The sequence below is a fragment of the Phalaenopsis equestris genome, unplaced genomic scaffold (genome assembly GCF_001263595.1).
Source record: "Phalaenopsis equestris unplaced genomic scaffold, ASM126359v1 Scaffold000419, whole genome shotgun sequence".
NCBI lineage: Eukaryota > Viridiplantae > Streptophyta > Magnoliopsida > Asparagales > Orchidaceae > Phalaenopsis > Phalaenopsis equestris.
The window spans coordinates 17284-42320 of NW_018164860.1; the positions used below are offsets into that span (position 1 = coordinate 17284).

Consider the following 25037-nt stretch of genomic DNA (forward strand, 5'->3'; position numbering starts at 1 on the left):
AGCTGATGATGGTGGTGGTTATGATTGTAATGATGAACTGTTATTGTCCTTAATGTCATGATATGCTCGTTTGTTTTAGTATGTATATCAGAATCAATGCATGACACGTAATTGATGGGAAACTTCATGCTTTTATTTATTTGATAGCACAATTTAATTCAAACTTTAGCCTATTATGATTTTGATTATGTAGGCCGGGGCTGTCTTAAATGTTGATGATGCAAGAGAAGCAATTAATGCTGGTGCCAAGTTTCTTATGAGTCCTTGCACTGTCCTGGTGAGTTTAACGTATCTTTGATGTATATTTTTGGCTTTATGTGATTTGGTAGATTGTTTATTTGATTATGTGTTTTGTATCTATGCTAGAATATTTTGCGGCAAATTATCCTTAAAGAGTTTAGGAAATTTTGATATTTTTTTCAATTGGTTCATAATAGGATAAGGAATTTATAAAAAAGACTAAATTTCTAACTTTGGTTTGCAAATTTATAGAAGATATTTTTTATTTGCTGCAATGTATTTTCTTGTTTAAAGCAATGTTATCAAACCTGCATGAAGACTATAGGCTATTGATATCCTTAAGTCATCATTCCCTAGCTGCTTTTTTTGTTACTAATTAAGGTGTATTTAGGGCTGCGGTGCGGTGCCACATCTTATTTTCTGGCATTTGAAAAAATTGTGTTTTACCTGTTTTTTTAAAAAGTTACGGTGAGAAGCTGTATTTTGCAACCAAACTTGACTAAATGTCTGTTTAGGGAAGCTGCAGTTTTTTAAAGAAGCAATTGTGAAGTTGCTGTAGAAAAAACAACTATTCAAAAAGCTGTGTTGGCTGTTACTATTTTTTTTTTCAAAAAGTTAGACTGCAACTTTCAAGCAGCCACCGCTCTTAGATAGGTTTAGACTGCAAAACGCAGCTTTCGACTGATTTTTTTTGAAAAAATGGACAAAATATAGTTTTGTCGAATAGAAAAAAGTGCGTTGCGACACTGCTGCCCCAAACGCATCCTTAGTGCGGTTGCTACCAGAAAATTATGGTCTGACTTTTTTAAAATAAAATAAATTTATAATAGCCAATACAGTTTTTTTAACAATAATTTTTTCTGTAGCAGCTTCACAACTATTTCTTCATACAACTGTAGTTGTCTCAAACAGACCCTAAGCTGATGTTTGATCATTATAGAAATGCCAACCCTCCCTAGAGGCCTCAATCTGTAAGAGAGAATTGGAATTTTTCTTAAGTAGATTAGTTTTGTTTTTATTGGAATTTTATTAATGTTTGGACTAATGTTTATTTAAATGCTTGGTCAACATTTTCCATTGATGTAGTTTCCTATAATTCATTACTCTTAAATGAGAACATCTTTATTAAGATATTATTTTGTGAAACCCCTTAAGTACTATGAAGGCGAATTCTTAAAAATTGAGGCGTATTTTGGTGTAATGGTAGAATTTCACAAAAAACTTCAAAGTTAAGCTCCAAAATTAATCTTGCTAGCATGAGAATACCTTTGGTATGGGTGACCTTCTAAGAAGTTACACTAATGAGCAGGGGCATACCCAACTTATATATTTAAGGGGGGCAAATTTATTATAAAAATAATTTAATTTTTTAAACATGAAATGAATAATATGTATTTAGATAAACGTAAAGCGCTAAATAAGGGTGAGTTAAACACCCAATATAAATTTTAACTAAAAATTTAATATAATTAAGAAACAATTTATAATCAATGTACAATTAAATTATTTTTTATATTATCAACTAAAAATAATAAATAAATAATAATAATTTAATTTCAAAATATAAAAGTGAAAATTAATTTAAAATTAAATTATTTTCTTATTTTATTAACTTTAAATAATTAAATACAAATATAGTTTGGAGATAGAAAAACTAAAATAAAAATAAATAAAAATAAAAAATACAAAATTTAGGATGATTTACATACTTTCCACTCAATTCTTATATATTTACTTATCTATCACCTACACTTCAATTTTAACATATATGCCACTTACCTATGTATGAAAAGGTGTATTTCACTTTTTTTAAATTTAAATAGTAGATATTTTATTGTGATATGAAATATTTGGGTGATATAAATATAGAAATAAAATTTAGGTGTTAGATATGTAAATACATAGGAATTGGTTGATATGAATTGTGTAATGTAACCTATTATCGTTAGAGATCTATTAGGGTGCCTTTTAGTCCCACATTTGGGAATTATCATTTGTTACAACTCGTTAAATAAAAAAAATTGCCAAGAAAGTTAGACTCTTTTATGGCCTTGTGGTTAAATAGATGTGCTTGCAATATGAGAATGTTTGAAAAATAATATTTAGGCTTTGTTTGGGGTGGTTGCAGCTTCTCAGTTTTTTAGCTGTAGCTGCGCTGCGCCAGAAAACTGCTGCGAAGAAGCTGCTTGTTTGTTTGGTGCAGCTGTGTGAAAACAGCTATAAAGTAACTGTTTCTGGAAAAAATGATCATGCTGCCCTTGTTTGGTAAATATGTTTAAAGGAAAACTCTAACAGCCACATTTGAAACTTCATAAACAAAATTTATTATGTAAGAAATTATTGAAAATTGAAAGTGTTAAATATGTAACAAATTTAAGTGTTAAAAAATTAATTAATTATTATTATGTAATTAATTTAAGTATTAGATATGTATATATATCGAATTGCTTAATATATGTTAAAAGTTTAGCTGTTAGATTGGTAAATATATGAATATCAAACTTTTATGATCAAACATCTACACTTTAATTTTTCATTTACACTACTCAAATGTTTCATATCACATTGAAAATACTCCCATTTTAAAATTTTAAAACTGTTATTAGGTGGTAGAAATGTAAAATGCAAATTTTAGTTGTTAGATGTGCAAATGTAAATGCTGCTTAAAAAAATAGGCTGCGTACTGTAGTATCCATTTTGTAGTGTATTACAAAAGCAATTCATCATTCACATAACAAAAAATTTCATAATCATGGATAAATACTTTTAAGTCCAAACTTCAATGAAAACAGTCCAAAATTACAGAAACACTTCTCAAGTAACAGATAGTATCAGGAGAGCAAAAAAAAAGTCTAACACTATTACAATGACAATTAACAAGATAATAATATTATTTTTAACATTCACATGGTGTAGCCCCCGGCCAGCCTTTCCTCAAGTGAAGCTCGTCATTCTTGACCATTGTCATCAGGGAATCCGCCAAAGTGTCTGCCCAACTGAAGAAGTTGCACTGTTCTGCGATGTTCCTTGGGCAGCTATAAAACTGTCTCCCGTAACTATACGGCTGACGTGATGTCAACATGGTAGTTTGGAGGCCACAGTGACAGAGCAATCGTCGAGATGTCCCGGACATCCTTGAGCTCATATTTTTCTAATTGCAACAAAAGATATAACAACTTATATTACTTGTTTAGCAAATCAAAACCTTTTCTACTTGTGAGAACTTCAAATTGCAGACAAAATGCATAAATGAGATGGTTCACATTCGAATTCTACGCATACAGAACATGAAAAAGGAAAACAACAAATGACAATTGATTTTGTGTCACACAAATATCCATAAGGAATGTTAAGAACTGTTGAGAACACAATGCTCACAATAAAACCAACACAAAATGAATATTGTATCCTCTTTCAGCAATTCACTAATAGGGTGGTGTTGGCATAAGGAAGATTAGTTCTACCTATCAAACATATGTTAATTAGACTATTGATAAATCATGAAACATTGTCATCAAGTTTTAAGTGGGATCATAAGCACTTGTATAAAATAATAATAATAAATAGTTAAATCTAGAATGAACTGATTGCATGACTGAAGCTAGCACTTCATTCAATCCCAACGTGAAGAGCTAAGCAAATGTCAAACACAAAATTTTGCATATTTCCAGGACCTTAGCAATAGTATTGAGAACATTATTCATAAAAAGATGAGGCTCACTTTCTAAAGAAGTGTATTCCTTTACGAATAACCACACAATATTCTAAGAATTGAAGTTCAAAGTATTCAGCTCAAAGGAGAAACCTGGTTCCTGAACCATTCTGCTTTCACAATATTCCAAGAACCTGGTTCCAGAACCGACTATCTCAAAGAACAATAAAATCGTTTCATGCAATACAATCTGAACAAGTAGAGGAACTCACTAGACTCACACCCAGCTTATATGAAACTAACAATCACTATAAGGAATGGCAAACCACCTACTGCCATTCCATCATATACACGAAGCACCTCTGAAACATAGCTGAGCATCATAAAGAGGAACAAAAAATCCATTCCTAAGCTTCCAAAATCATCACAGCAAACCATAATCCATACTAGCTTACAGATACATTCACGAAATGGATTTGAAGACCACACAAACGTCCGGCTGCAACAACAGAAGAAGCCACACGGGAAGATTTCGATTACATGAGAATCATGCGTAGCAAGAATAAAAACATTCCTGATGTCTTCACAACATCAAAGACAAACACAACTAAACCCCAAAGAAACCACAACCAGAAAAAAATTTTACCCAGCAGCTAAACAAATGTGGAGGAGATCTAACAGGCATGCGAGAAAAGGGGCACGGGGGTATGGATTTTGCTGATCTAATAGGCTGCATAACCCTAAAGAAACCACATTCCAGATCATATTTACCAAGTAGCAGATCTAACAGGCATGCGAGAAAAAAATTTCTTACCCTTGCTGTGAGGAGATCATGAGAACAGGAAGAGAAGGAGAAGGAAGAGAAGAGAAAGACGAACAAGAAACGTCACTGGCTGGAGAAGAGGAGGGGAAGAGAGGAAGATCGCGGCTTCTATTTCGTGGGATAGGGCAAAGGGGCACGGAGGTAAAAGTTGTGTCCACGAAGTTGGGCCGCTGCAATTAACCCACATTGCTCTTTTGATCCGAACCGCGGAAAGCGGCGGCAGGAACGCAAAACCAAACGCCAAAAAAAAAAAAAAAAGCGGCGCGGCATCGCCCCGCATTCCCACCGCCCGCCCAAACATAGCCTTAATATTTAAGTTTTTATTTTCTTATAACTTGAATATGCTCATTAAAAAAATTGAGTTTGAATGTTATCCTAATGTTTTATCTCAATTTACATTTTAAAAGCTCAAATTGAGTCGAGCTTGAACCAACATCTGTAGAAGAATTGTTAGAGTGGGGTCAAAATGCACATTTGAGGGGGTAAAAAATCAATTTGCCCGTCCTTTTCGATCGAACTATGAAATTTAGAGGGGGCAATTGCCCCCTTCGACCTAACATGGGTCCGCCCATGCCAACTAGGCAAAACCATGAAACCATCAGGCGAAAGCGGACAATATCTCCACTGGTGAGAGCTCGGGCGTTACAAACTATATGCATTACACTAGTTGGAAGATGGGAATTAAGTGCCATATAAAACAAAGTGCTGCGCCATGAGAGTTATCTTTTAATGCTATATGGTGCGAGCCATCTCTTGAATCTACAGGGGTCCCCTCGAGAATCATATCTGCCTAGTGAATGATTCTGGGTTAGAAAATCCGACGAGGACTTCAGTTACTGAAACTAGTGGAGATTGTGAAACCTTTTAAGTAGAAAGAAACTGAACTTTTAAAAATTGAGGCGCCTTTAGGGGTAACTGTGGAATTTTATTAGAAATTTCAAAGTTAAGCATGCTCATATGAGAGCACTAAATCACGAGGCCCTCTCACCAAAGCGGACAATATCTTTATGGTTGGGAGTTTGGACTGCTACATATTTAGTCTCAATTTTTTAATCCAAGTTCAATATCTAGTTTTGAAGTTAATTTATGGGTAATGACCAGAGATCTCATGGTTTTATCTTCTGAGATATACGAATGGATCCATTTTATCAATGCTTAGATGCATTGAACCGTAATATTCTGAGGCTTGATTAGCAATCAAGAGCAATTTCATCTCATAAATTTGGAACAGATAGTGGTGGAAATGCATTTGGATGTTGACAGTCTTTTGGTCTTATCATTGACTCATTTATTTGGTAGAGGATTGATTTTATTAGTCTCATTGAATAGTTTAGAGACACAGAATATGTCTGCTTGAAGTTCATACATACTGGACATGATCAATATGATCTTAGTTGAATGGAATGGCATAAGTTATCCATGAGTTTCAAATTGGCTTGAAAAAAATATTTCGAGGATATGGGCTTTTTATTTTCATAATTTTAATTAGTAGATTTGATTTTGACTTATAAGCTTGTTAGCATGGGAGTTGGCCTTAATTTAGGTTGGGTTAGAGGTTACATTTATTAGAAGGCCTAAGCTTTGATTCAATGAATTTGCTAGTTTTGTGTTGATCCAAATTAATTAAAATGAGGCTTACATTATTTTATGGCTCATCAGTAACCTTGAGGATAACAAAAGTCACATAATGATTCTCACACACTTACCTTTTAAGTGAGATGACTATTGATTTAGTTTGGTGGGCTTATTAGCTTTGTGCCGGCTAGATTACTTAGGTTGAAATGGGGTTTATATAAATTGAAGAGCCCAATACTTGAGTTGTTTTGAATATCCATCCATAACTTTTATAAGAATATGAAAACTGATAGCAATTATTTATGTGATTATTAACATGCCAACTCTTAACTAGATGTCTTAATCATATATATTTTGCATGTTTTTCACATTTTACTAGATTACTGATACCGACAAAGAGGTATGAGAGTAGAATTTCATCAAAACAACAATCAAGAAATGTTGAGAAGAACTCTAGAGGCAAAAAAACAACAAAATGAATATTATTGATGTCCAGTATGCACATGAATACACACGACAAGACCCCACACGGGTTTCCAACTCCAAGATGCAGCTGCAAGAAATATGAACAGATAGCTCAACCTTCCCAAATGAAAGAAACTCACAATTATAAAACCAAAATCTGTCCCGATACACAAAACAACCCCTATTTATAATCACTAAGACTCCCCTTATTACAAGTTTATCATTCAAATAGAAAACACATAAAAACAAAGAACTAAAAAACTGAACTATAACATAATGTTGACAACACTAGTACTGATGCTTCCGCATCATTCTCCCAAGGTTGGAGAAGATTCAACTTGGGTCTCCTATTCCGACTTGGGGACACTAAAAGCAATGGAGTCGTTTTAATCCCCGAGTAAGTCAAGATCAATAATCCAAACATTTTCCCTAGCTAATAGATAAAGATTGGTGATATTGCATGATTCTTTATTTCCATGAGAACCGAGTCCTGTTGAATATGAATTGAATTCCAACATATCGGTCCAAGAAGAGGTTTTCTCAGTCATGATGCAATACAAGCGATATACACTTCAGTTTTTTTGTTACACCTTGATCATATCCCGCATTTTCCCTTGTTGGAGTAAGTTTTCCTATAGTTTCTGGAAGGAATTTCTTATTTCCCCATCTATGAGTGTTGGCTCTTCAAGGTTTTCATGTTGAATGGTACGGTCTGGGAAAACATCTAATATGTTGTTATTCATTCACATATTCATCCAAACTTAATTACTCTTCAAGATGATGTAATGCTTGATTGACCTCTGGCTGTGACAATAGTTTAGAGACAATGAACGTAGTCGGCCAGATTGTGTCGACATCTTTTTCAATATTGAATTAATTTGCTTCACTAGAAATAATGATCACAAGATGTTTAATAAGAATCATTTTCTTCACTAGTGGCAGAAGGAACCCTTCTAATTTGAATATTCACAATGAACTTCACCAGTTTGTGCTTGCAAACATCGACACAAGAGATTTTCACTCTAGGAAATCCAATGCATTCCAAGTTGATCATATACATGTATCCATGATGATTCCGACACCGGGCCTTCAAACCCATCAAAACTTGAGGATTCTTGATGAAATGAGTTTTTCTTTTTCTTTCTCAAGAATTTTGTTTTCTTGATCTACCTCCTATGTTTTCAATTTTTATTGTTCAATAACTTCTTTCTTGAAAATCTCTCATTGTTAACCTTCCATAACAAGTTCTTGATTGGGTCTTGCAACATTTCTTCGTGGTGACATGTTGTTTCCTTAGAAAGTTGTAAAGGAAAGGAAGGAGAATGAAGGAGCTTTACGGCAGTGAAGAACCAAGAAGACAGAAAGTGTCTATTGCTGAATTCCAGTTTCATAAGGAAAGAACAAGAGGATAACATACTTCTCGCTTCGAAAAAGCTGTAACCTAACTGAATTTAAATGTTGATTTTGTACTTTTTTTAATTTCAATGTTAAAATAGAGTGTAAAGTGAAAGTTAAAATAATATTTTAAATTTTGAAAATATTTAAGAGAATTTAATATTATTTGGATCCAAAGTTCAGCGAAGCATTGGAAGGTGCTTTCTTGTTTTCATAATTGAGTTTTCTCTGCTTTTTTTTTCGTTAGACCAGGTTGAGAAATTTTGAAAATTGAGTTAATTAACTAATAATTTTGAGATTTATATTAACTAAATAAAATAAAATCATTTTCAAGTAACTTAACTTTAAATATATTAGATTTATTAAGAAATTATTTAAATATAAATTTTTAAATACACATTCATTATAGTTATCATAAAATGAATCTAATAATTAGGAGATTTATATCAATTAAACTTATGAAATATATCTTAACTCAAAGTTCCTACGTAAGTCAATTATAATTAGTTGAAAAAATTAAATAAATTTTCTAAATTTTTCTCATAATTAGCTTTGAAAATAATTTTTTGAAAATAGAATAAAAATGTTACGCACATATGTTATTTACTTTCACATATTTTTGACTTATAAAATAAAGCAAAATATGGATTAAGCAGGCAAAGTCTTTTGCAATTAATTTGTTCAAATAATATTAAATTCTCTTAAATATTTTAAAATTAATTTTAAATATTATTTTGACTTTCATTTTACACTCATTTTTAACACTGAAATAAAAAAAAACTGTTTTTTCTTTTTTCGGTTTTTTAATACTGATTTTAACCTTAGGTTTGTCAAATTTGGTATTTAAATATCAACTCTGCCTCTTTTAAAATAAATTTCAAAATTTATGTTCCTTTTAAAAGATATTTAAATGTCATTTTTTAAACATTCCTCGATATATATATATAGATATATAAACACAAGAACAAGACTTTATCCCAGCAAGTGGGGTCGGCTACATGAATTCTTTTTCTCCATTGTGTCATATTGGGTGTTATATTTTCATCAATATCTAATAGTTTAAGATCGTTTTTAATACAATATACCCAAATCTTTAATATATATATATATATATATATATTACTATCATTATTATTATTATACCTATTTATACCTATTAGTGGATTCATAAAAGTCTCTTTTAAAGAGTTTCATTTACATCCTGTTTAAATCTGCTCACTTCTCTAAGATAAATGAAGAGCTAATTTCGTCAATCTCAACATATGAGCTTTTAAAGTGATCACTCGTTCATTGCATCACTTGACTGTTTAATTCTAGAAATTGCATCACTTGACTGTTTAATAAGTGTCTATGGTTAAACGGCGACATTGTAAAATTTAGATAAATAATGTTGATGTTATGATCCATTAGTTCCAATGTGGCTTGACGATGCTATCAGTGAATTCCCATTTTAACTTGTTGAATATTGTAAGGAATCATAAAATAAAAAAAAAAATACTGCAATTCATGCTGAAAATTATGAATTATGCTAGTTGATATTTGTTATCTTGATTGCATTATTTACCTTCACGTCTTTTATGATGTCATCGAAATATCTTAAACGCTGTTTTGGAAAAATTCTGAATGGTAAGATTGTAATTAGACCTATCTTATGGTTGTTTTTTCTCTTATTCTTTTTTTGGGGTTGGTAAAAGGTCGGTTGGAATTTGATTTAGGAAATCTTACATGAAGTTGATGGCACTGGAATTCTCTATATACCAGGAGTAATGACGCCTACCGAAGTAAGTAAAATATTGCTTCAAACTATCTCTTACAAGCTAATACATAAAGTCATCATGGATTATAAATTGTTTCTTGATTTCTGGTTGTTTTTTTTTTTCTTTATTTATTTATTTTTGTTTGCAAAAAAATGGAACTTTTGGTTTAATAGGACATATTAGCTATGAAATCCTTTAACTCATGCTGTTGCAGGTGTTATGTGCATATGAAACTGGTGCAAAGCTTGTAAAGGTTTGCTTCATTGAACATTTTATTCACTTCTGATCTTTTATGATTCTTTGTGTTCAACAAAATTAAATACATAGTTGCTCGACTGTGGCGCCATACTCTACTAACGATAGACAACTATTTTATTTCACACTGATAGTTCTGCTTCTTTTTTTAATTTTCTTCTTTATATAATGCTTTGCAAACTTAAATAGACATAATGACCACTTTGTTCTTGATCAAATTACTTTGAGCTTCATTGTTTATGTGTTTTGATTTTTTTTCTTAAGAGTTATGCGCCCCGGAAAATATTTACTACCTATTTACCTTAGGAATCTTTTTTTTATAATGATCCCCTGAACTATGTCAAGAATTTACTGGCTATATAATTGAACTCATTTATTTAATTTCTTCCATCAGGTATATCCAGCAACAATTTTAGGTGGTAGCAAATATATATCTGCATTAAAGAGACCGTTTCCTAATATTCCGATGGTTGCTTCCCAGGGCATCTCGATTGGTAGAAAGCATATTTTGAACTTCTTTCCATGATTGAAAAGCTTCAAAAGTTTTATCTTTTACATTTGTGATGCATTTTTCAGCTTTCAGCTTCTATTGCCATGTTCATAGATAATCATATAATTTAAATTTTTTAACTTAGGAAATATTGAGATTGAGGTGATCCCTTGATCATCTTTTTTCTTAATAAAAAATATAAAATTCAATTATACCAAATTAAGTATAAGATTTATAAGAACGACAGATCATCAATGGAAAGTGATATTTTATTGAGGATCGATAAATATAAAATAATATGAGGAAGATGCCATTTGAAACTAGTTGAAGATGTTCCTTGAGCCAAACGTTGTCCTTTAATCTGATGCATCTCAGCTCTCATTTTCATTTAGTTGTTAATCATAATTTTATTACCATCCTAACAACGGGTATCGGAGTTCTTAGTTAAGCTACATAAAAAATTGTGTAGTGAAAGATAAAAGTTCAAGATCGATAAATTTGATGGCCACTATCTCAGTTATTAGAGGATGAACATAGAAGGTTATCTTTATTGAAGAAAGTTTCATCAACCTCAAACATTTTATTATTGATTAAGATGTGGGAGTTGTTGGCTCTGGATGTTATTCACATTCTCCTGACTAAGAATGTTGCTTCAATATTCTTAACGAAAAAATCACAAAATGCGTGATAAATGATTCTCAATTATGTATAAGAAGCCATGTATTGTTATTAACTTAAATTTTATGTGCAATTTTTTTTAATCACAAGATAACATTTTATTATTGATTAAGATGTGGGAGTTGTTGGCTCTGGATGTTATTCACATTCTCCTGACTAAGAATGTTGCTTCAATATTCTTAACGAAAAAATTCATTTTATTATTGATTAAGATGTGGGAGCTGGTGGATGGGCAAGCTCTGGATGTTATTCACATTCTCCTGACTAAGAATGTTGCTTCAATATTCTTAACGAAAAAATCACAAAATGCGTGATAAATGATTATCAATTATGTATAAGAAGCCATGTATAAATTTTATGTGCAATTTTTTTTAATCACAAGATATCTGAGGGAGCTTATGCTCTTGAGTACATCAACTAGTTCAACTGGATCATAGGTCAGTTAAGCTCAATGAATATCAACTTTGGTGAGAAAATTTACACATCGACTTTACATTCATCACTCCTTACAGGTTGGGTTTTTGTAACTACTGTTGTTAGGTTATAGATCAAGTAAATTAAAGTTAACTGATGTCAGAGACCTCATTTTTAATGAAGTTGTCTGCGCTGTCAGTTGTAAGTCCCCTCGAGGGTTCAAATCCATTTTTAATGAAGTAAATTGAAGTTAACTGATGTCAGAGACCTCATTTTTAATGAAGTTGTCTGCGATGTCAGTTGTAAGTCCCCTCGGTCGGGGGTTCAAATCCACCTCTGACGACTGATGCCTTAAAGAGGTCGGTAGTTGAGTGTTTAGGCACATTAGGTGTGGCTGTGGGCTCGTCTAATATGTATCATTACATTCTTCTGATAAGGAATTAATGATAAATTACACTGTAGAAAATTCTGATATTTTTTTATGACGAACCCTTAGCATCGATAATGTGATTCTCTAAACCATAAATAGAGTTGCGGGAAAGTTCAATAAGATCTAATATTTTCTTAGCCTTAGGCGAAACTTGATTGTTATAGGATAGCTACAGTAGAAGGATATAATATCATATTCAATATTTTATTCTTGGAAGGTAAAAAATGAGTTATGATGATTGTTTGAGAAAATAAAACTGATGCGTCTTAGATCATTATAAATATAGCAATGTGGGTTACAATATGTTCAACTTCATCGATGAATATTTAGTATTAAATATTTATTTACATGAGGCAGAAAAGCTTCAAGATTATTCATTCTGTTAGTACAATTTTAAATTTAAAATCTATTGATTCTCTCTTTTGTGAAGATTGCATTTTTGGAAAGTGGAAAAGGATAATTTTTTTAAAAATCAAAGAACTTTAAACCAAGAAGTTAGAATTGATTCACATAGATGTGTAAGTGTCTTTGTCTCAACTTTAGGAAATTCAACATGCTATGTCACATTCATACATTTTGCATCCGAAAGGCCTGGGTTTATTATGTCAAAAATAAATCTAATGTGTCTTATAACTTTATAAGGTGAAAAATCTTAGCTAAAAATCAGACTAGTTCAAAAACTACATTTTTATTTTCCAATAATAGTGGAAAATACGATAGCATAAAGTTTTAAAATTGTTGCGTTGTTAATGAGATTTGTATAGAGATGGTGGTTGGCACGATCCGGCCTGGTATTTAGAATTAGTAAAGATGGGAAATGTGGTCGGATGATATTAACATTTCATTTTTACTTTTAACAAAACTTCAAAAACTTGCAATATATATAAAAGAATCACTAATCTATAAATTACAATAAAATTTAGACATCCAGAAACAACAACATTATCTGTAAACATTAAATAGAAGTAAACAAAAGAAAACTAAAGTCAAATTTCAAAGTAGTTCCTATCAGCTACAAGCTTCATCCTGTAAATCAAATTATTCATATTAGACATATCAACCTAAAATTTTTTCTTCTCCTGAAAAAAAATATTAATTACAACTATAAGTATGACTTAATGAGTAATTATGTTTTAATATGCATTAAATTATGATTCTTATGCTATGCATGAATGACCAAAAGGTAATACATCCCATATTCTTATAAAATCTTGAACTTTCACTTTAATTTTATTTCTTCTCATTTCACTTTTAGTATTTATCATTTTAACATATTTAATAGTTATCACAGGATTGTCGTTATAACTGAAGATATCCTCAAAACTATACCTGAAGGTACTCTTAAAATTGTATGTAAATATACTCTTAAATTATACCCGAATGTGCACATTTATCATTTTCTTTAATATCACATGTACATTGCATCCCTTATCAGTACCATCTGAGAGTAATTCTATATGACTTAATCCTTACCTAACATTTCATATCAATTAAAATTATTTAAAATGTACATTCACATGTCAATTATTTTCTCGCAATTGTGATATCATATAAGACTTTTAAAATGACAGACATTAATGAAATACTTATTTTTAACCATTTAATAAACAATTTATTCATTTAATAAAATATTAATTTAATGCATAAAAAAAATAATCACATGTCATACATAACTTGCTTGCCACACCGATTTTCAAATCACTGACCTTCTAGGTTTAAATGTTCTTCAACCTATATTGCAATTAAACATCAATATTTTATTAAATATCAATTCCAAATTAAGTAGATTAAACTTTAAAACAACCTTTTCTTTTAAAATTATATGTATTCTTCCTCAATTCCAAAGGATTTTATTGGCCCTTTTCATCACTTCCTTACGTTAATAAAGTTTAATAATATTAATTTAACTGGTTATCTTATTAATTTCAATAATAATATAAGACTTAACATTTACCTTATAGTCTTTAAGACTGATCTTCCCCCATGTTTGCTTCAAAACTGTCTCATTCAAAGTCAAAATCTCTGAGCTAGAGTCCTGATTAAATTTGACTTTACATTTAAACACTCACAAACACACCACAAATGCATTAAATAACTTAATAAAAACCCTAATATACCTTGGAATTTGTTGGTTGTCTGCAACTCTTCCACTTCCCTCACATGAATTTTGGGTCGCCTATTTGCCTAAAGTTTATTAATTTATTAGTTTCAAGCCTAATATAACATAAAATAAATTTAACATTTAAGTAGTAAACATATTTATCTATATAATTAAACAACGTAATTATTTATAACCACTTATAAAACTTACCTTTCTCATGTTTGCCTAGCCCGAACTCACATTTGATGATTCTTCTCCCTTAAACCTTCTAATTTCGGTCTAAACTCAGGAAAGTTTTCTGTCCAGATTTCAGACGTAGCTCTACATGCATACTCTCAGTAATATACCATCATGTGTGCTATATTTGGTCCATCTAAAAAATATTAAAGTGAAACCGCAAACTTCACAATAATTTTTAAATAACCTCGAAATAACATCTGTAGTTACAAATCCCAAAATAACCGCATCGAAATAACACCATAGAGATTATTTCAGAGTTATTTTTGGGTTATTGAAAAGAAAAATATATATTTCACTTCAATAATCACGAATTAACCCTGAAATAATCTCCACAATATTATTTCACGATCATTAAAATTATTTTTGGATTATTTGTGAGTTGTCAACTGAGTGACTTCTCGTAATCTTCCCGCACGCGAGCGCCGCAGAAGCTCGACTCGCCTTCCGCTTCTCCTTTGGTCGCGGCTCGGCGAAACTCAACAGAGCACGCAAGGTTCGAATCTTCTTCTTCATCCTCTTCCTCTGCGCGCACCTGTTTCTTCTCCTTCGTTCTCGACAAATTCAACGAACGCAGAGGCTTCGTCTCCCAGTTTGATCGAGAGCCGCTATTAGAACTCATTTGTGTTTATGCGAAGCTACACCTGATGATCGCCTCTCCGTTGCAGCTCTGCTCCACCTCATCTTTACTCCTCTGTCGTGCCCTAGCTTTACCTCGTTGCTACCTGTCGAAGAAATTCTTGGCAACTGACATTAGTTTATATATTAAAACTTTGTATACATTTTGACTTGTTTACCCTCAAGGTTATTTATCAGTTTGCCACCATAGTGGCTTATAAATACTGCTTGTAACAGAGACATTTAATATATATGATTAGAATACATTTCTTCTACTTCCTCCGCGTATATTTCTCCTCTTCTGTTGTTGATATATGATTTCAAAACAGTTGGCCTCTGCAGCCTCAAGATCCATGGAGTCTTCATCCTCCACCAGCCCACATCTCAATCACTCAACAGAATCAAGGAAACCCACATACCTCCCCCTCTCAAATTCTTGATGCAACATATAAAAGGTGCCACACATTCTTCTCTACTATTCAAACACTGCTATGTGGAAGCTTCAAATACAAAAATTACTTCTTGCTAATGGTTTCAGTTCTTTTATTGATAACACCATTCCACCCCCCCCACAATATCAACAAGATTCCACAGGTTACTCCACTGAAAATTCTGATTACCTTCTTTGGAAAACTGTAGACTAAAACCTGACCGCCGCCCTTCTTTCCACTATCTTTCCCTGCATTTTACCTTATGTACTTCACCTAACTCACATAGCGGACATTTGGATTACAATTAAATGATGATTTCAATCCTCAAATCGTTTAAGAATAATTCAACTTAAGAATGACTTACCTAATATTTACATGGGTAGTCAACCATGAACCAAAATCTTACTTCTATCAAAAAACTCGTTGAAAATATAGCCACTTCTGGATCAAGAATTGATAATGAAAATATCATTCTATACACATTAAACGGCCTACCTTCCTCTTATCAAGGTTGCGAAACTGCCATTAGAACACAAACAACACCTTTAGCCCTTGAAGACTTTTATTCCCTTTTTCAAATTGAAGAAAGTCACATTTCTAATGAATCTTTAAAATCAAATCCAACCACTAGAGTCCTCTCTTTCAAGAATAAAAACTCCTGCTTAGGTCATGAACTCCCATCAAGACCCAACACAATAATAAAAATATCACACACACCAACACCCAACAACACAAAAAACATCACCATTTGCCAAATTTGTCACAAGAAAGGGCACTCAGCTGACCAATGTTGGCATCGTACCAAACTACAGTACAAACCAAATTTCACAACAGCTCTCAATACCTCAACCAGCTCCAAGAATCAAGGTTAGATCCTCGATACAGGAGCTACCACACATATCACCCCACATCTGGACAACATCCAGAAACCTCATCCTTACAATGGCCCATATCAGGTCATGGTAGGAAATGGTCAAGCAACTGACGTATCACATATTGGAAATGGTATCCTTGCCACACCCGATCGTAAGCTTCACCTCTCTTTTATTCTCAGAGTGTGCCATAGTACTCATAAATTAATCTCTATATCCAAACTTGTTAACGATAATCACTATTCTATCACTTTTACTCCTAATGATTTTTTTGATACAGGACCTGCATACAAAGAAATCACTTCTCAGTGATCAAACTCATAAAGGTTTATATCCTCTCGCTGCCCTCACCGCCACTCTCTCACCCTTGACATGGCATAATCGGTTAGGACATTCACATCCTAAAGTTTCTCGCACCATAGCAACACAACAACCACAACATTAAATTACCAACACTATTTTGCCTTGTAATGCATGCCTTAGAAATAAATGTCATAAATTGCCTTTTTTTGGTCAAACTAATCATGTTGCCTCTTTTGAATTAACTCATTCAGATGTATGGGGTCCATTGTCACTACCCTCTATTGATGGTTCTACTTATTATGTCACTTTTATAGCTGATCATTCTCGCTACTATTGGTGTTTTGCTTTATACTCCAAAGCTGAAATTTCCATGTGTTTCATTAATCTGTATAAACAAATACAAAATCAGCATAACAAAACAATTAAAATATTAAGAGCTGATGGAGGTAGTGAATATAAGTCACATTACTTACAAACATACTTGCAAAATAACAATATTCACTATAAATCAGTTTCCTCTACACTCTTGACCAAAATGGGCTAGCTGAACACAAAACTAGGCACCTAATTGAAACTACTCGAACATTGAGTAATACAGCCTTCCTACCACAAAAATTCTGGATGGCTGCAGCTCACACGGCTATTTTTCTTATCAACCGTATGCCATCTCCAAATATTTACAATATATCTCCTTTTCAACTGTTACATAACACTCCCCCTTAATATTATATATTGAAAACCTTCGGTTGTGCTTGTTTTCCTTGGTGCCCACCCTCCTTGAGCAATAAATTTCATCTAAAAGCCCCACTCTGTGTTTTCTTGGGTTACAATCACCATCACAAAGGCTATCAATGCTATAATATTCAACAAGAGTGTTTAATCACATCTCAACATTTTACATTTAATGAATTATACTTTCCTTTTCAAGAAAAAATAATCTTCTTCAACACACTCATCTCCTTCTACCACTCAACCTTCCTCTTTTTTGATACCTGTTTCTACTCTACCCACTTCAAATACCTCCATCTCTTCACCCTCACATCGAAACTTACCTCCCCCAACATCCAACTCACCTCAATCTACATATCCTATTGCCTTTGCGTCACACAACAACACTCAACATTCCTCCTTCCTCAATCAACCAAGCTTCAATCCCTTCTCCAAATCTTCCACTCATCAAAACTCATCACATGATCACTCGCACACAAACATGTACAATTAAACGCACCAAAATCTTCTCTCTTTTACATCACACCACCTCTAATTCACTTCTCACTTTCAAACAAGCCATGCAAAACCTCACGTGGTGCAAGGCCATGTTTGATGAATTTTTGGCACTTCAACAACAAGAGACATGGACCCTTGTTCCCCCCACTTCCAATTACAATATTCTTGGCTGCAAATGGACTTTCAGGTTCAAGTATCACACTAATGGAACTGTTGCTCGTCATGAAGCATGATTGATCGCTCAAGGATTTAAATATCAACCAGGTATTGATTTTCATGAAACTTTTAGCCCTATTGCAAACTTCTTAACTATTCCCATGCTCGTCACCTTAGCCACAGCCGAAAACTGGAACATCACCCAACTAGGTGTATCAAACGCTTTCTTACATAGAAAGTTGGATTATACTATATATATGTAACAACCACCTTGGTTTCAAAACACCAATCATGCATACCATATATGTGAGTTAAATAAAGCTATCTATGGTCTTAAACAAGCACCATGTCAATGATATTCCACATTTCACATCTTCTTGTATACTCAAAAATTTAAATTAAGCACTTCTAACCACTCTCTGCCCATTTAACATCATAGACTAGAATCTATTTACTTATTTACTTTGATGATATCATAATTACAGGAAATTCATCAACTGAAATAAACAATTTGATAAATAAGTTAGGAAATTTTAGGCCTGTAAATAGACAAAATCGTTAAAGGCTATTTTTTACATCAAATCAAATACTTATCTGATTTGTTAAATAAAGCAAGATGATGCAATCAAAATTCGTTTTGACACCTCTAATACTCCAACCTTTCAAATCTTCCACTAATAGGTATCTTACAAAATTTTACTGTAACATGACCCAATATCACTTTCACTGTAAATTTTTTAAGTCAATATATGCACTAACCTAACATTGATCATTTTCAATTACTTCAACGACTACTACCCTATCTTAAAGGCACACCAAACTACGGGTTACCCATCATTAGTGGGTCACTCTCTTTATTCGTATTTGTCGACGCAGATTGGACGAGTGATATCAAAGACAGAAATTCTACCACAGGTTACTTATTTATCTGGGTTCCAACCTCATTTCGTGGTCCTCCAAGAAACAATATATATCACTAGATCCTCAACAGAAGTTGAGTATCGTACTCTTGCTACTACTACAACCAAAATATTATGGCCACAAAGGCTACTCGAAGAACTTACAAGGTGTCCTTCCTCTCCGGTCAACCTACAGACAACACGTTTGCAATAGCATTCGCTCACAATCTAATCTTTCACTCCAGAACAAAGCACATCAAAGTTGATTACCACTTAATACGAGATCACATCAAACTCAAGCATATCATGTTACATCATATCTTGTCGCAAGATCAACCAGCAAATATCTTCACAAAAAACCCTAAATTGTACAAGACATCATGTGCTCACTAGCAAGTTAATCATCACCTCTTTAGATTCTTAACTTGACAAGGGGTGTTGGAACTCATCTGTGTTTATGTTAAGCTACGCCCGACAATTGCCTCTCCTTTGCAGCTCTGCTTCATCTCATCTTTACTACTCTATCGTGCCCTAGCTTTACCTCGTTGCTACCTGCCAAAGGAATTCTTGGCAACTATTTAACATTAGTTTATAGATTAAAACTTTGTATACATTTTAACATATTTACCCTCAAGGGTTATTTACCAATTTTCCACTATAGTGGCTTATAAATACTGCTTGTAATAGAAATATTTAATATATATGATTAGAATACATTTCTTCTACTTCCTCTGTGTATATTTCTCTTCTTCTACTGTTCGTATGGCCGCACACGCACTCCTTCCTCCTTTTCCTCTGCATGTATGAAGACTGGCAAAGCCGTTTGACTAGGGAACAAAGATTTCCTTCGAGAACTTTGACTTCGACTTGTCCTTATTCTTCTTCCCTCCCCCTCTCGACTTCACTTGATTTGGCGAATCATCCTAATGGTTAGATTCAGTAATAATAATAATATTATTATTATTTAATACTTTTATACTTTTATTCTTTTGTTAAAAATTTAGCTATTACAATGGTCTTAAAAACTCTTTAACAGTATCAAGTTGTTGCAAGTATGAATAAAGTGTTCAATGAAAAATCTAAAAGCTTGAAATTAAATGCAGGATTGCCAAAAATATTTTGGGTTAATGAAGTAAATGTGATAGCATATTTTTATTTATCAGTGCCCATATGTAGCTCTTGATTTTGGGCACTTTGAACTATGTACTTAAAAGAATGTATGTCTCTTACATTTGAAACATTTTTGTGTTCCTTTCTTGTGTACACATTAATAATAATGTAAGAGATAAGCTTGTCCTAAAATCAAAGAAATGTTATATTGTTGGCTATGGTATTGATGACTTTGGCTATGGATTTTGATTGAGACAATGAATGAAAAAAGAAGTAATCACAAGCATTAAAGTTACTTAAAAAAAACAGAGACGGAGAAAAGCAACTTGAGGTGATCAAATTTTATCTATTAAAAAGTCACTTAAATTGATATGACATAGGAGACTCGAAAATGATCAAATTGTTTCGACCTAGCACTTTTGTGGTTAAAATCAAGTGTTCACAGAGATTTCAAAGCTTATTAACCATTATTCTTTTTATCTAGATTATTTGTTATTCATTGATGCAAAGGAACCCCATTGCATTGAAGAAGCTGTAAGAGATAAAAGAGGAGATAAATTCTTTTTAGAAAATAACACATGAACATCAATTAAGCTATCTAAATAAAAAATATATCAAATTATAATTTTATAAAATTAAGTAGGAGTATAATAACATCAAAAGATATATAATAGAGAAGTTGGTACTGAAGGGTTTTCAATGGATTGAATATATTGATTTAAGGTTATACGGACAACTATACAATATTAAAACTCCTTTTCTCCATAGTGATCTAAAGGAAGATATCTACATGGTTCAACCTGAAGTATTTTGTTGTGTAAAAATAAGAAAATATGGTCACAAACTCTACAAAAACATTTATGGGTTAAAGCAATTGCCCCGCACCACACATATGCAATTCTAATCATTGTTACTATGTAAAAAGCTTTGAAAATTATTGTATCCAACTTCAAAATGGGTAGATAGTAGTAACAACAACAATGTTTTTCTGTCCATGTTCTACCATTATTTTTGTAGTTATTGGTTGTTTCCCTTTAGTTATTGACATAGATAAAGTGATTCCACTATCTTTAATTTTTTATTTGTTAAGCGTACTCAATACTTTTTTTTTTTTAAGTTTAGTGGAATACTTGATCTATGTAAATTTATGGATGTGTATAAATATCATCACATAGTTATTCTCTCGTCTTACCTTAATTGAATTACTATCCTAAATATCATGTCACACTTTCAATGACGAATGAAATAAAAAAATATTAGCATGTATAAATTAATAGTTGTATATTAGAATGGAGATGGGCCTTGTATTTTTATATGAAAAAGTCATCATTATAAAGTGCTGCATATGGCATAAGCGGGCAAAGTGAAATAATAATAATAATAATAATAATAATGATAATAATGATAATAATAATATATAAAATAAGGAAAGGATAAATATTTAAAATATGAGATTTGCAACTTTGATTTAGGTGTAATTAATTTTTTTTTTTACATTGTCGGTCCCAAGCTCGGATATGAAAAGTGGAGAATTGCGTTAGGTAGTCGACAACCTACATAAACTTGTCGAAAATATCATGATATGAATCGTTTTGATCATTGTATATTGCCAATATTTTAATTGGAATATTTACTAGTAACTAATTAATATTTCACATGAGTTTTAAGTGAATGCACGAAAAAAAAAAAAATTAATCCATGATTTATTTTTTTTATCATATGGGTACTTCTGTTCAAATAAAAAGCATTATACTCAAGTAAAAAAATTATTTATTACGTTTATTGGCCATTTGCTAAACATAAACTTTATTAGAATCAGTTCATGTAATTTTATTTTATTTTTTTAGCTTAAGTGCATGCATGTGCAAAATATATCAAAAGCTTACATTCTTTTTCTTCCTGGAAATGAAAATTATTAATTGCAAGCTTCTTCTAAGCTTTGTCCTATGAAAAGTAAATGAAATTGAAGAACAAATTACTGTTTGATACGTTAAGCGGACACATTTGATCATCAAGAAAAAATCAGTACATTAAAATAGCTTCGAAATTTCACTAGCACTATTTTGAATTGCTGAGTTGAAGAGCATCAGGAGTTTATTTTTCCAGGTTTGTGCTTTTTACATGATGCTTGTACTTAATTCATTGGTGTTTCAGCTTGAATAAGGAATTTTTTCTTACACCCATGGGCTACACGAACCCAAAAAATTACCTGGTTAATATGCATTGAGTTAGAAGAGACTGAGAGATAAGGGAGTGAGCAAATGTCAGTTCAAAATTTTTTGAGATGTTACCTTTTTTTATTTTCTAGATATTAAAACTGATGTAAGCATATGTTCTCACCAGTATCATTGCTCCACTTTGATGCAGACTCAATAAAGCAATATATAGATGCCGGGACGTCCGCAGTGGTATTGTCAGATGCTATATTTGATAAAAATGCAATGAAGCAAAAGGATTTCGATACTATATGCAGACTTGCAGCTTTGGCCGTCTCAAAAGTTCCCCAAGCTGAAATTTAGTGTATCAACCCTCAAAAATTGAATCAGGTAGCTTATGAGTTTTAATTTATAAATCCTGCAAATAAATTTCTTTGTTCGCTTGCTCTCTTTTATAATTTGCCAGCACTCCTACCAAAACTTTTCATTTGACGATCTTATAAGTGTTAATTCATGGCTTTAGCTGTACATATATGTTCTTTTTTTTAACCAACTTTCAGATATTTTTGGTGTATAAAAACATGTATAAAATTGAACTTGCACATCTAGAAATTAGTTATACAAAAGCATTAGAATGAGTTGTAGAAAGAGAAAAGTGACAAAATGATTCCTGACTCTTTCTAAGGAGCCATTTCACTCCTGAATTTTATAAAAAAATATTAATTTAATCCTCATATTTTTTTTAATATGGGCTTAAATAGTCTGAGGAAATGACTATTTTGTTCACAATTAAAAGAATATGGCAACTAATTTGACACTTTTATGGACTTTAGGACTAAACTGACCATATATAAATAATAAGGTGATTATTTTGACATTTTAAACGTAGAAAGAAATCAGAATAGGCAAAGATGACTTCATCCTATAAGCTTTGTTTGACGTAACCAAGCAAGCATGATGTGGGATGTTGTGTTCTTAGGAATGATGAATGACAAATTAGACGATCGACAAGTGACTAAAGTTGCACAACTTTTAAACTACAACTGCAAAGAAAATCTGTCTTCCATCTTGTTTGCATTCTTGGATTGGTACTTCAGTTCAAACATAATTCTTGGCTTGGGTATACATAAGTTTGAAGAGATGAATAAGGCCATTGTTTGCATCACAATCATATAATCTTCAAATTAAATATTATACTGATGATTATGATCTAAAATAAGAGAATTTTATGTGAATTGAGTTTCATCAGTTTTCATGATGATTTAATTATTTATGAAGCTTGTGAAAATACGAAGATGATTGGATGGTACATGAAAACAATTTTTTAATTTTAGTTTTGCTCGTGCATTTAAATAATTAAAATCATCTTCTATATGCAAATTGCATTAGCAATTCATAAATTTGATCCATTATGAGATTTTAGGGATAATTACATACATAGCACCTGAAACATTGTTGTTTACAAAATCTTGCAACAGGGTAATTTTTTGAGCTACTGACTGATATATTTATGTATGCACGATCAAACCATTGAGAATTTGAAAAAATGAAAAATATGATTGTGGTTTTATCATGAATTTTGATATTTGAGTGAGAATTTGAAAATTGGATGAAAGATAGTGCTAGATTTGTAAAAAGTTACTTTTCGGGTACTATGTTTGTGGTTGCTCAGTGTCTTTAATTGATGATTAAATAATTTTGAACTTCTTACAATTGCATATATTGGTTTGTAATCAATCATTCTTAATTTTATTGAAATATTATTGGAGTCCACATCTTCTTATGAAGGACACCAGCCTTAAAATTTTTTGTATAGATACTTTATATTTTGTAAATCAAAGGTTCTCGTCTTTAGCTCTTTAAAAAACACAAAAAAGATGCATAAAGAAATTATCAACCTAGGGGTTTAGCTTCCAAAAAGTCATCTTTCCTGATAATGTTGTATTCTTAAGTTTTTCATATCTGAACTTTGAGGGTTGTTCACGCTCAACTCGTTTATAATTCGAGCTTAAAAAATTTATGTTGAGATTTGTATCTAATGTAGGATTTTATTTATAAATAAATGAAGTCTGAAAATTTATTTGTGAATGTTGTAACTTGTAAGTTTCTATATAAGTCCGTTATCAATAAAGTGAAGTGAATTTTAATGACCAAATACTTCAAATTGGTATCAGTGCCTCAGTCTTAACCCTTGCTGCCGTTGTTGTGTTCGATAGGCCATGGCGAAGTTACCTGGACAGGATCGTGCGTGAATGTTCGCGAGGAGTCAGGATTGCACAGTTGGTCTGGGATGGGATTGCGTGGTTAGATTATGCGTGGCTTGCATTGCAGCGAAGGGAGATTCAATAGAGAGCGAGAACACGACAAAAGCATGGCTCGAAGAATGAGGACGCAGGCGGGCAAACGCGGCAGCAAAAGGGCCCTCACACGAAGTCGGATAGCTTCAGGAGCAGAGGTGGGGAAGATAGTGACGCAGTGTGAAGAGTGTGAGGACAAGCAGACGAGCACTAAAACAAGTACGTGTGGAGGGAAGAATCGCCCACTTACAGAGACTTCTTCCTGCTTCGCACGACATAGTGGTTGCAGTTTTGCATGCGAGACAAAGAGGTTATTACTTTGTGCGGGTAAAGGCAAAGTGGATCGAAAGAATTTGCAGGAAGGAAGTTGCATGTGTTATGCATATTCTAAATTTATTCTTGTGTTGAGGTTGTGATTGAGGATGTTAGGAGACATCTCATATTATGGTCGGGCTC

At 32.3% G+C, this 25037-nt stretch overlaps 1 protein-coding gene across 9 annotated transcripts in view; it reads left to right on the plus strand.

The window, feature by feature from the left end:
• Positions 1-25037, plus strand: part of LOC110027182 (putative KHG/KDPG aldolase) — a 34790-nt gene that overhangs the window by 4103 nt on the left and 5650 nt on the right. For 4 of the 9 annotated variants that reach the window (XR_002294310.1, XR_002294311.1, XR_002294312.1 and 1 more), the window contains 6 exons: positions 194-277; positions 9866-9931; positions 10122-10160; positions 10557-10656; positions 15460-15585; positions 22496-22674. Coding sequence is in view for 3 of the 9 variants with exons in the window: in XM_020728500.1 (XP_020584159.1) it covers positions 194-277; positions 9866-9931; positions 10122-10160; positions 10557-10656; positions 15460-15585; positions 22496-22647 (567 nt within the window). In the remaining 6 variants the exon portion in view is untranslated. Of the gene's footprint in view, positions 1-193; positions 278-9865; positions 9932-10121; positions 10161-10556; positions 10657-15459; positions 15586-22495; positions 22675-24500; positions 24790-25037 lie in introns of those variants that run through there. The other 5 variants (XM_020728501.1, XR_002294314.1, XR_002294313.1 and 2 more) reach the window with 5 other exon arrangements.